The 13,577-nt window shown below is 35.7% G+C and overlaps 1 protein-coding gene across 6 annotated transcripts in view; it reads right to left on the bottom strand.

Annotated features, from left to right (window-relative positions):
• The window catches only part of LOC105477183 (nuclear cap binding protein subunit 1), a 38,290-nt gene that overhangs the window by 19,104 nt on the left and 5,609 nt on the right, over positions 1-13,577 (bottom strand). The window contains exons 2-11 of one of the 6 annotated variants that reach the window (XM_011733566.3): positions 12,084-12,172; positions 11,320-11,420; positions 9,637-9,793; positions 7,769-7,876; positions 7,269-7,390; positions 5,474-5,543; positions 4,816-5,031; positions 2,441-2,538; positions 1,675-1,738; positions 154-264 (exon numbers count right to left, since the gene is read on the bottom strand). In XM_011733566.3, coding sequence (XP_011731868.1) covers positions 154-264; positions 1,675-1,738; positions 2,441-2,538; positions 4,816-5,031; positions 5,474-5,543; positions 7,269-7,390; positions 7,769-7,876; positions 9,637-9,793; positions 11,320-11,420; positions 12,084-12,172 — 1,136 coding nt within the window. Of the gene's footprint in view, positions 1-153; positions 265-1,674; positions 1,739-2,440; positions 2,539-4,815; positions 5,032-5,473; positions 5,544-7,268; positions 7,391-7,768; positions 7,877-9,636; positions 9,794-11,290; positions 11,421-12,083; positions 12,173-13,577 lie in introns of those variants that run through there. The other 5 variants (XM_011733567.3, XM_024791392.2, XM_024791391.2 and 2 more) reach the window with 5 other exon arrangements.

Here is a 13,577-nt window from a genome sequence, read left to right as displayed (position 1 = left end):
ACATAAAAATACATACATGTAATACACACACACATAACACACTTCAAAAGCCACATTTTTTACCTACAAAATTTAAACCCAAAAGCAGAAATATTTAATAATCTTTTAAGACCCGGCCAAAGAGATTAAGTTTAAAAACAAAGGAAAGGATACAACTTGGGGTAGAGAGCCAGGTTGAAGTTTGCACAGTTCAATGAGGAGTGTTGTGTACATCACATCAATGTGAGGGGGTGCTGGAAGTTGAAACAGCTCTGCAAAGATCACCTACAAAAGTATCAGGAGTCATAATTCAATCCAACTGCTATCTTTGCACTTCTATTAGAAAGACCTTAACATTCTAAATCTGAGCTCTAACTCCATGGCATTCATAATGAAAATGGAATTACTTTTTTTTTTTTTTTTTTTTTTTTTGAGACGGAGTCTCGCTCTGTCGCCCAGGCTGGAGTGCAGAGGCACAATTTCAGCTCACTGCAGCCTTGACCTTGACCTCCTAGGCTCAAGTGATCCTCCCACATCAACCTCCCAAGTAGCTGGGACTACAGGTGCATGCCACCATAGCTAGCTCTTTTTTTTTTTTTTTCTGTATTTTTAGTGGAGACAGGATTTTGCCATGTTGCCCAGGCTGGTCTCAAACTCCTGAGCTCAAGCTATCAGCCTGCCTTAGCCCCCCAAATTGCTGGAAATATAGGTATAAGCCACTGAGCCTGGTCCATGAATACTTTAATATAAAGAAATAATGCAGTGGGATGGGCACAGTGGCTCACGCCTGTAATACCAGCACCTTGGGAGCCCAAGGCGGGCAGATCACAAGGTCAGGAGTTCAAGACCAGCCTGGCCAATATGGTGAAACCTGTCTCTACTAAAAATACAAAAATTAGCCGGGCGTGGTGGTGTGCACCTGTAGTCCCAGCTACTCGGGAGGCTGAGGCAGAAGAATCGCTTGAATCCAGGCAGCAGAGGCTGCAGTGAGCCAAGATCACACCACTGCACTCCAGCCTGGGCAACAGAGCGAGACCCCGTCTCAAAAAAAAAAAAAATGCAGTTAACAGTTTGACTCACATGTCAAATGAACACTTTTTTTTTGATATACATCTCTATAATGTATTCAACTGTATACTAACATCAACCTTTTGTATGAGTTAATATGAAGTCAAAAGTGTTGCTACTCTATTTCTAAACTGCTTGGCTCTTTAGATTTCTAAGTATAAATGATGATTCATCTATACTTGGTATTACAGGAAATAATACACTAACCAAGTTTATGCTAGTACTGAGAAGCCAGATAAACACAACTAAAGATACGTTATTTATCTAAAATGGTATTTTAAAGTATTTAAGCCACTTATACGTCTGTTAAGTAGACAATGTATTAACAGAGCTAGAGGTAACTTACATTATCCACAACAACGATCCATGAATGAAGACATACTATATAAATAGCTTATAGGCAACTCAAAATTCCATTTGGCTACTGCTTTCAATCTCCTTTTTTCTCTTTCCTAACATGGCTAATAGAGCACCAAAACTAACAGCAATTTCCTCGCTTCTCTGTTAATTTTGAATGCCAGACAAGTAGCAATAAATAAATAAATAAATAAGTCAAGAGTAGATTATACTTTAAAGGCAACAGAAAGATTCTGAAATTCAGAAACACGCTCCACATGGAATGCATACCTCAACTATGTGGTAGTTCAAGGGGATCTTGTTCTTCCCTGGATAGCTCACTAACTGTGCAGCACTATAAAAAGTGTAATTTAAGTTTAATAAGTATACGAAGACACATGAAAAGTCAAATAAGCAGTTTCAAAAGCAATGTGTTTAGATATAAGCAGAGAAAAATCTTCTTTGAAATGTCCTAGATTTCAGTTACTTCATTTAACTATGGCATAAATTATTCTGTCTACCACAAGGAAAATCTTTAATGCATCCAAAATTTCTTGAAAGATCAAGAGGAGTCTAGGTAATAATACTAAGGAAGCATATTCAGATGTACTAACCTAAAGAAGTTTTAATAGAGTAGATCACTCTCAAAATACTATACTCATTTCCACTTTAAAATCTAAACCAAACTTTCCAAAGTTTAAGAAAATTTTATTAAAAAAAAAACCTCCAAAGTTTGGGTGTTTTGAAAACAGAGCAAAATCACTCATATCCAAACCCAAAATAACTTGCCACTCAAGCTCTCCATAGCATATGCTAAATATCCACACCAAAAAGACTGGCATCATAGGCATATTACTATAAAGCACCTTGAAAAGTACTATATAAGGGTGAAGAGCCTCAAGAAAGTAATGCAAGTGTTTTTAGAAATTGATTTTAGCGAGACAGGGAGTCAGGAGGATAAAATTTTCTTACACTCTCAACACACATTTTGCTCTTACTGAATCATCAAAATTGCTGCTTTCTCTCCCTTCTAAGAGTACTATGGAAAGAATCTTACCAAGTCTTCCTTTCCTTCCAGTGGGACTTAATGATGCAGTGAAGATTCTCTTCTATTACAAATCTTTCCACTGAATGACTCCCTGGCATGACAGGACCCTGGAAAGAAAACCAAATGTGTACACTACAGGCCTAGAACACAGATTTCTTTCACTTATTCAACAAATACTGGAGAGACTATTATGTTCCAGGCACTATACTGGGTGGTAGGGATAAAAGTTCTGAAGTGTTAAAGCTCTGTATTTCAGTAAATTCCATTGCCATGTTCACTTATATCCCAGAGTATCAGCTGTAGTGTTTCTTCTACTACATCTCATACCTAACCATACAACCACTGCCTACTTTACACACCAATTATTATACGAAACTAAATAACTTTGGATAATACAAGCCTTACAGAGTTTATTTTTTAAACCAAGAGAGTGAATTATTTCCATTAGTAACTATGGAGACAGAAAATTCTATTCAAATACCACATACCCATAAAAAATCATGCATGAATTGAAAGATACCCATAATATATCATCTAAGCTTAAAACATATTCCCTACATGGCATTATTTCATTCTTAAGTATATTCACAGCAAACAGGTTCAAAAAACACAAAATAGACCTTTAATAATGACTTTTGGATGATTTTAATCTTTTTTTTTTTTTTTTTTTTACAATTTCTAATGTTTTTTAATAAACAACTTGTAAAAGGCCAGAACAAAAACAAAATCCTGTTCGTTTTGAGAGTAACAAGTATTTTATATATTTATACTCTTCTAGCAAGGGATGGACATGCACCTTACAGAGGTGATACCAATTAAATATAAATACAGGAGAAAAAAATTTTGAGGTCCCATTCTAGTTTCCCTTGCACACACACACACAAAATATCTGATCACAAACATAAGCAGTCTTAAATGTAAACCAGATTTTCAGTTAAATATATCTAAGTAGATCACTACAAAATTTTGACTAAAGTATTTGGTTACTTATGGAATATAGCAAAGAGGGCAGCTGATAATTTTGTATATGTAACTGACTAATTTTTATTCCGAAATAGATTACATATATACTAAATTCCTACTGGTCATAAGCACTTTACCACAGGACAGAAAAGAGACAATAGGAGAAAGAAACTCAAATTTGACTTTAGGTGGTAATATTAATTTTTATGGCAATAGTTTTCAACTGGGGGTAATTTTGCCCTCATGGGGACCTATTGCACTCTCTGGAGATATTTTTGGTTGTCAAAACTGAGGCAGGGAGACTATTGGCATTTAGATGGTAGAGGTCAGGGATACCACTGAGCATCTTACAATACACAGGATAGCACCCACAATGAAAATTGTAAGTTTTCTTAATTGTACAATATACAATTCTAATAGTACAATGGCTGCCAGGAAACTTGACTTTGAAATAAAGAATATGTATATTAAAAACGATAAAGTCAGCTTAGACTAATCTTTGGAATTTTTTAATTAAAAATACTTTAAATATTTGTTTTCAAATAATTATACAATACGAATAATCACAAGACAGGCTGTGTTGCCTAAAGAAAGAGGGACCATATCTAAAACTAGGTGCTTTTCTTGAGAAATAACCTTATTAAGTATAATTATGGCCAAGTGCAGTGGCTCATGCCTGTAAGCCCAGCACTTTGGGAAAATGAGGTGGGCGAATTGCTTGAGCCCAGGAGTTTGAGACCAGCCAGGGCAACATGGTGAAACCCCAACCATACAAAAAATTTGCCAGGCTAGGTGACACATGCCTGTGGTCCCAGCTACTCAGGAGGCTGAAGTGGGAGGATCACTTGAGCACAGGACGCAGAGGTTGCAGTGAGCTTAGATCTCACCTTTGCCCTCCAGCCTGGGCAACAGAGTGAGACCCCATTTCGAAAAGAAGAAAAAAAAAGAAACAAAAATGGCCAGAATGACTGAGCATTCATCATGTCACAGACACTGTTCTTGTTCTATGCATTTTACATGTTAATAATAATTTAATCCTCATAACATGATATATATACTATTATTATTACCTTCAGAAAACGAAAGCACAGGGAGGTAAACTTTCCCAAATTCACACAGCTAATATTTGGCTAAACCAAGATTAAAACACAACCCAATGTAGCTCTCAAAACCCAAAACCCACACTCTTAGCCTGCAAACTGTGCATGTCTCTCTAATCTATTTACACATGCCAAATGTAATTTCTTGCATAATGAGGTGGTATCATTCACTGAATTAAAAAGTTAACTTCATTGCTATTGACCTTCTTAGACAAAAAACAACTCAAAATTAAAACACACCACAGGCATAATTCGAGCGGGATTAACCCACAAGCACAATGCAACACAGGTCGTATCTAGGACTTTTAGTCGGTCACCTACCTCGGGATCATCTGTGTAATCAAACATTCTGAAGATGACCCTTGGCATTGGGTACACCGAATCTTCAGTGTGAGGAGGTGGTGTAAAAGGAGGCAGATTGTGCTGCAGTGCTTCACACAGGATGCTGTCAAAGGCAAGATAAGGTCTTAGGATGTGCCGTTCCTGCCAGCGATCCTTTTTCAATTTCTGAATCTGGGCCCACAGGCAATCTAAATACTAAAGACAGATTAATTTTTAATCATTAATATAATTAACATTTTGACTAGACAAAATAAAAATATCACTACCCTTTAAAATACAGGATACAAAAGTAAGCTAACTTGTAAGACGGTACAAAAAAAGGTGCTAAGTTTTTGTTTTTATTTTACTTATAAAGTCTGTTTGGAACTGTTTGTTTTTACATTTTTCAAATTGAGCATTTACATAAATATACGTCAACTCTGTAATAGCTGGCATCCCAAAGAACAAGGGAATATTTCAATTACATTCTATCATCTATTAAAAATCTACCGTACACCTAGAGCTATGAAAAGGAGCTATCATGAAATGCAGAAACATAGCCAAGGGGTAAAATGGAATGGTCTGAGTATCTTACAGAGATAAGAATCTATTCAAGAGCTGACTGAGCTTGTATCACAAGAGATTGAAATCAATTTACCTCTTCTTGTGGATGTGGTTTATCCGCAGTCCACACCTGTAACATGGGTACATGAGTCTTTTGGCGTCTTCTAAAGATAAAAATGAAAATCTACATTTAGGCTTTTACAAACATGAGATGCTCAGTCACCTTCATAGTTATTAGAATGCAAATTAAAGCAATGAAATAACATTTTACCTACTGGAGCGGCAGATATCAACAGTTTTGATAATGTACTGTGTATCATCAAGATGCAGGTCGAGATTCAGTCTCAAACATCGTTGACAAAGAGGTTAACTGGTATAATCTCTTTGGGAGAGTATAATCTCTTTGAAAGGTAATTTGACTAAATCTATCAAAATTAAAACTGTTTAGAACCTTCAACCCAGTAATGCCATTTCTAAAAATTTATATCCCCCATAAATATATCTGCACGTGTACACAAAGACATACAAAGATATTAACTGAAACATTTATAATAGCAAAAGATTGAAAATAACCTAAATGTCCACCAACAGTAACTACAGAAATTATGGTACATTAAAAAGTGAAATACCCTACAACTATTAAAAAGATTTATGAAGTATTTTTATGCAACAAATCCAAGTTATAGTAAGAAAAAGAAAAAAGCCAAGTGAAGAACAGTGTGTATATTGGGCTATCACTTGAATAAAAAAGAGAAAGGATATGTATACACACACAAAAGATTTTTTTTGAGACAGAGTCTCACTCTGTCGCCCAGGCTGGAGTGCAGTGGCGGCACCATGTCAGCTCGCTGTAAACTCCGTCTCCTGGGTTCAAGCAATTCTCCTACCTCAGCCTCTCGAGCAGCTGGGATTACAGGCACCCTCCACTACGCTTGGCTAATTTTTGTATTTTTAGTAGAGATGGGTTTTCACCATGTTGGACAGGCTGGTCTCGAACTCTTGACCTCAGGTGATCCACCCGCCTCGGCCTCCCAAAGTGCTGGGATTACAGGCATGAGCCACTGCACCCGGCCAAAAGATTCTTATTTTTTAAGCTTCTTTTAACTTTACTTAATAATCAACTAAGTAGCTATTAACAGTTATCCAAAAAAGTACTTAAAAAAGAGAAAGTGAAATTTAACAATAAAATCAATCTGTAAAAACTTAAGGGCCACATAACCATTACCATGTTGCTGGATAGTTAAGCATAAATTTACTAAAAAGACCTATTTATTATCACTGTATCTAACAATCTAAACCAAGCTTTTACATCGGCTTGGGAGAGATGGGTAATGGGAAGACATGTGATTATTTTAATTGAAATGTGTCATATTACTTAAGAAGTACTGCCTGGATGGAAGGTTAAGGACCACTGTTTTAAGAGCTTGATTTAGGATTAATTTACATGAAATAAACACATTGTATGTGCTAGGGCAGTGGTTCTCCACTTGTGAAATGTGTTAATAATACAGATGTCCAAACCTCTCTCTCAAATTGTATAATTTATTAGGTCTGGGGGTTGGGGTCTGAGCATTTTAAGTACCACAGGTAATTCTTATCCACGCTAATATTTGAGGAACTATTGCACTAGGGTGTTTTATGTCTTTTATAAACATATAAAAGCAGCTTAAAAGAAGCTATATTACCAACTGTCCTGTGCACTGGCAAAAGTAAGCAAACCACATCTGATTACTTTGAGGTCTCGGTGAGTTAAAACAGCAGGAGAACAGGATTACCTAGAAAATACCTTCAGGAACTCTACAGCTTATTTTTGAGAAACTCAAATGATATCACTGATATAAGATATCCTTTACCTAAGCAACAAAGAGTACTATGAGCTGTGCCCTTACTTAAGATAGCTTTCAGTGTTGGCAAAGATGCGGTCCATCTCTGCATCTTTCTTTTCGTACAACTCCTTTCCAACCCAGGGCAAAGATGACAGAAATGCATACACATACCAATCTCGCCGCACCTAAAGGATTTTTAAAAAGTTAAGTTTAAAATATGCTTTAATTATATTCATTCATATTTTATTTATTCTTGAATGAAATCCTATGGAAGCTATTTAATAGGACTTATGACATCTGGTTTATACAGAGCATTTCCAGATATATTAGTTCTAATCTTACTGGACAGCATCATTTAAATCAACATACAGATATTATGAGAACCCACCAGTGTGCCAGTCAACTTAATTTTTAGATAGTAAGAACTTACAGTGTGATAGTCTGCTGTTTTTTCTTTATTGCTAATGGATTATCAGCGAAAGATTTCTGGTACTATATGGAAGTACCAGGATTCAGTAACCCCTCAAGAGCCCCTCAAGATTCAGCGTGAGGGGTTCTCTTACCTGAGGCACATCTTCTTCCTGAGTTACGCTTACAAAATTTTCAAACATGGCAACCATTGACGGGGCAGCAATCACATGGCAATTCACAAGATCAGATAAAAAACGGACCTGTTGGGGCAAACAATTTCTGCTATTAAATCTAAATGTTCTTCATAATAACTACAAAACAAGCAATCTTCTACAGCCTAAACTATTGGGCTGAAAAACTATAGCCTAAGGGCTGGATCTAGCCTACTACCTGTTTTTTGCATAGCTGGGAACTAAGAATGGTTTTTACATTTTTAAATGCTTGAAAAAAAAAAACAAAACAAGAGTATTTTATGACACATACAAATTACATGAAATTCTAGTTTCAGTGTCCATAAGTAAACTTTTATTGCAGCAGCCATGCTCGTTCAGTTACATATTGTGTATGGTTGCTTTTGTGCTACCATGGCAGAATTGAGAAGTTGTAACAAAAACTATATAAAGGACAGCAATCTGTGAGTTCATAGGTTTCTATGCTATACTACATCAACAATCCAGATTGTAAAATATTCTAGCTACTTCAACCTATAAGCTTCTTTTCTGTTTGACTGTAATTTTTACTGAATTACAGAAATGGAAATTACAGAACACATTTATTGGGTGTGCTCAGTGTGCTATTGCTAAACACTACTAAAAGTCAACTGTTAAGGGACCCATTCTAGTGGAACAAGCACAATCTCAATACAAATGAGTGACTCCCACACTAAAAGGCAAATTAAGTGTTTTTGGGAACAATGACAAAGGGAGTTGGGGAAAGCATCACAAAGGAGGTAACAATTAGGCTAGATCATAAAGGATAAGCAACAGTCTCAAGTAGTGAGCAATGAGGGCAGTATAGGCATACAGCTTCAAAAACAAGGTGTGTTTTGGGATCTGCAAGTTATTTTGATATTGCTGGAGAGTGTATGGGAGACAAGAATAGAGAAACACACTGGGGAAACCATAAAGGGTCAGGCTAAAGAGTCTGGACTTTAATCCTATAGCCTGATCGGTATCCAAACTTTTTTGATTGTGTACTCAGTAAAAAAGAATTTGATCACATATCTTCAACACATACATATTTATTTATGATATATACTGGATCACCATTAATCTATGTATTATTAGTAAGGCTTAATTTCATTTCCACTTAAGATAAATAAGAGTTCTCAATATTCACTTTCTGCAACCCAAGGAATCATCTTGTGCACCAGGCTTTTAAGACCACTCACACTGCCATGGGAAGGAACTAAGGGTTTTTTAACCAGTAACCAACATGTGCAGAGCCTAGTTACAGAAAGACCAGTCTGGTGCCACTGTAGAACACAAAGTGAAAAACAGAATCTAGATGCAAAAAGATCAGTTAAGAGGCTATTAAGAACATCTGGAGGAAGGCATAAACTATGCTAGAGGCCCTGGAGACCAAGACAGGACAGACTTGAGAGAAATTAGGGAGACAGAATTGACAGGGATTGGGAACACCTATGGTACAAGAAGGCAAAGGGAAGACAAAAATTAAAGCTCAGCTTTATAGATGGGCTATTCAGTACACAGTGGCCACTGTATGAGCTGGGGAAAGGGCAGAAAAAAGGAGGTATGAATGCTACATTAATTTAGGCACTTCCTGGTAAGATATCTGAAGGCTATGCAGCTAGCATCTGGAATACTGGACTGGAGCTCAGGAGAAAGGATGGAGACACAGTTACAGATTTGGGGGTGTCATCAAAATAAAGGTGGCCTATGAAGCTATCAAAGTGAATGAGAATGCTTCAGGGGAGCATTTTAAATTATTTGGTTGTAGCTCACCTTTTCCCTCCATCCCAACAGTAAGTCATAACATACCAACAAACAAACAAACTTACCAAATAAACGGCTTCATTATAATTGTTTGCTTTCAATGACTCTTTAAGTTGACGAATCATGGCTTCTACAAATTCTCCACCAAAGTTGTAATTCCTGGCATTCAGCAGTCCAACTAATGTTGTATAAATTGTCAACTTCTCAGGTAACAGACGTGCACTGATTTAAGAACCCAGTATAACGAGAAAACCCCAAAACAATAGCGTTAAGTTGCTGAATTTTATATGAATCTTTTTATCATTCCATTAACTTTGGAACAGGATTACTTTTAGCTATGTCTTTAAAAATACTCCAGAAAAAGCATGTCACTGAGAAATGTTACAAACACAGTCCCGTAATTTTTCATTTTAATTCATTAATTAATCCAAGAGTTAAGAAAGTAAATGATTTAATTGTAAAGTTATCTTACTGAAATAAATAAAACTAATGCTACAACAGTTTTTCTTCAAGTGTGTTTAGTGGAACTGAATAGCATTTCCACAGAACATGGTTTCCATGGTAAAATGTCTCAGAAATCCTGGGTGAAACAAGCCTCTTTAATACAGAATCATTAAGGGGGGTGCGGCATTCAGAATTTCTAAACTTAGCTAACCAAATGTCATGGAAGTAGAATTCTACTTTGAGAAACACTATTCTAGTTGCTTAGAAAAGAGGCACAATTAAAACGAGTTTCATCTAAGTTCCTACCAGCTTAATTATTGAATTTTTTTAAAACGTAGTCTGATATAGTTAAGATTTGCTTACTCCAAGTATGTTGATTTTGTTAAAGTTATTTGAAAAGTATGGGAAAGGATTACAATAAACCTTTAGAAAAAGCAATTTTTCCTAATTTAGGCAGCCTTTAGAATTAGCTCAAAAAGCAAATAAGAACTCATAATCATTCAGTGGGCAAGAGATTCTCTTTGACTTGTTTTCCTAAAGTATCTAGCAGAACATCAGGGACAATTAAGGTCTTCAAAAAAATACCTGTGTTGATGGTAACTGTACTCCCTGAAACCCTACCAAAACCAAAAATTAAAGAAGAATACTGCGAAGCAATACAAGTTCAGCCTTAAACAAACAAGGTTTCCAACAGTTTAAGTATAAATACTACCCCATTTTAATAAAGGATTTCAGAAGATTTCCTTAGTAGTTTCTTAAAGTTACCTTCACTTGATCTAAACTAAAAGGCTGAGAAGTGATAAACGTCACCTTCATAATTTAAAAACACCTCATGGATATGTTACAATTTCATGTAACTACAAAGACTCCTGTTTATCCAGAGAGTATGCCTATTACTAGTGGCTTCCAAAGCCTCTTCAGTCTTCCAAGAAGAGCTATTACTTGTGTTACCAATTCCCAAATTTGTTTGGTACTACTAATTTTAAAATCTAAGTATCATACATTTAAATATACATGCTTAAAAATATGTATCTGAATGAGACAGTACTCTCTCTATAAAAAGTCAACTACAATGACTCTAAGGTTCTAAGAAATAACACACAAGGAAAATGCTCAATTTTAGTTTTATCCCTAAGAAAAAGAGTTCATTAAAGGGCCAAAGGTTGGCTCATTTGTACAAACTTCCCCATAGAAGGAAAGTCAAGGACATATAGAACATAAACATATATTTTAAACATTTCCCAAAGCATTTAAGAGTAGATAATACATTATCACCTGGATTCATAAATCTTTTGCATACATACACTGTACAAAGAAGCCTTAAGATCTTGCTCTTGTAGTTAGGAAGATCAGCTTCCAAAACACCAGCCAAGCCTTCGAGGTTGCTCTCCAAAGAGCAGGCACTCTGTAGAGGACATCACATTAAATATCTGTCAAGTACTCAGCAATATAAATTTATTGTTAAAAATTTATTTAAATGTAAATATATATTTAAAAATCATTTTAAAATCATAACCAATCATCTGTCCTTTTGCTATTTTAGTGTACTAAAATAAAAATTTCCACATGATCATTAAAATAGTCTTACACGCATACAGAGCTATAATGGGTTTAGTATAAATCAATTCAGATAGTTATTGTTCTTTAGAAATCCATGAAAAGTCGATGAGTGAAATTTAAAAACTAAGCAGTCTATGATAGCAGAGTAAGCATTAGAAATGGGAGGACACCATGGGCTCCATTTTACCTCTTTTACTAATTCACTCTGTTACTCTGGGCAAATTACCTCAAGTATTCAGGGCTGATTTAGTTCATGTATAAATTAAGGGGCTATACCCTAGGTCCCTTTTAAGGCTCATCTTCTATGAAAATTATTAATTACTAAACTACTAATAATAATCAATTATCTGCATCCCAGGGGCTTCAACATGGATTCAATTTGGGATACAGATGCATGGTAATACCAGCTTTACCAAAATGTAGTTCAAGTTTTCAGCTGCAAAAATTAATCAAAGCAGTCAACCACATTCTTAAACCCATCACAGCCTGTGCCTATTGTGTGACATACCTTTTCTCCTACTTTGCATATTAAAGATTCCAAATGATCTTCAGTTTCATTTGCATCAGAGGTCTTTCTCCTTTTGTGAGGCTGCCCACCTATTTCAGCAACATAAAAAATTAACATTACATGCTAAATCTGCTATCACAAATTTTATTTAACCTTTTTAGGTTATAATCTGTTTTCTACCAGGCCCTATTTTTCCGACAGAGTAGAAGCTCTTCACAGACCCTCCATTTCTCAGACTAAGCTAGATTAACCAACACCTCCCATTCCCAGAGCCACTATATACAATAACTCCAGGAGGCATTATTTATGTTAAATTTTGTGTGAATAGTGCCCATGGAGCTAAGCAATCAGCAGCCCTGTGCATTTCTGTGGAAAAGCTGGAAAGCTGCCAACAACGCGTTAAACACTAGTAGTTAGAATACTCATGTACTGCTACTCCCATTCTTTCAACTTGAGTTGTTTACTGATCCTCAGTTGCTTGTTCCGAAACCTGTTAGTACCAGTAGTATTCATTAGTCTAATAATGTAATTATTATGTAAATGACAAAATAAGGGTGCAAAACCAAGTTGAATGCTTTGGAAAGACTTGATCGGAAAAAAAAAAGCTGTTATATCAGCTATAAAGAGGAAAGCTTCAAAAGAGGGGAAAAAGGAGCATAAAACATTAGGATTTCTCACTTGCTTCACATGTTTCTAAGCTCTAATCTCAAGTCTTCAATGAACAATTTCAGTTCTGCATATGATGCAGCACGACGGTATAGTTTATCCTAAATAATGGGAACGACAGTCAGTATATACATATTCAAAGAAAAGTCCTGAGCACTATATCAAATCATTGGTGGAAAAAAGGACCACATGTTTTACAATTCCTGCTTTAACTAGCTTTTATTAACTGAATTACTGATACTGATTTATTTAAAAACCATATCATTTGAATAATCTCTATGTTTTTTAAATCTACCATTCTAAAATCATTACCAAGCATCTGTCCTTTTGATTGCTAAACAATTCAAGTTGAATGAAGCTGTGCTAAAAACTAACCTCAAACACCTGTCTATTAAGACCCTTGCTGTATCTCTTACCACTTTGTTTAAAGCCTAACACACTCACCTAAGTCCTTTTGTGGTTTAACATAAGGTTTAAAAAATTAAAATAATAGTGTTAAGTATGGAACCTGATGCTGCTGCTAAACACTTTTGGCTAGTCTAATACAATTCAATTTTCGATTTCCATTGATTCAATTATTTGGTCAGCATATGGGCAAGAAAGCAAGAGTCTGTAACTGTGCTGGGAATCTGTATTAATAATGAAAATCTGCAGCTGGATATAGGGCTACACAGTAGTAAGTTATATATAACTTCAATCTTCAGACTTGAATGGCCAAAGGAATTATCTTTACGAAGTTCATAATCACTTACTTGCCTCTGGAACACTTGGCTTGAAATGATGTATGGTGATTCTCATAAAACACAGCACGTGGCTATTCTAAGCTTG

The sequence above is a fragment of the Macaca nemestrina genome, chromosome 14 (genome assembly GCF_043159975.1).
Source record: "Macaca nemestrina isolate mMacNem1 chromosome 14, mMacNem.hap1, whole genome shotgun sequence".
Classification (NCBI taxonomy): Eukaryota; Metazoa; Chordata; class Mammalia; order Primates; family Cercopithecidae; genus Macaca; species Macaca nemestrina.
The sequence above is the reverse complement of the archived record's forward strand: the minus strand, read 5'-3'. Positions and strand labels throughout refer to the sequence as shown.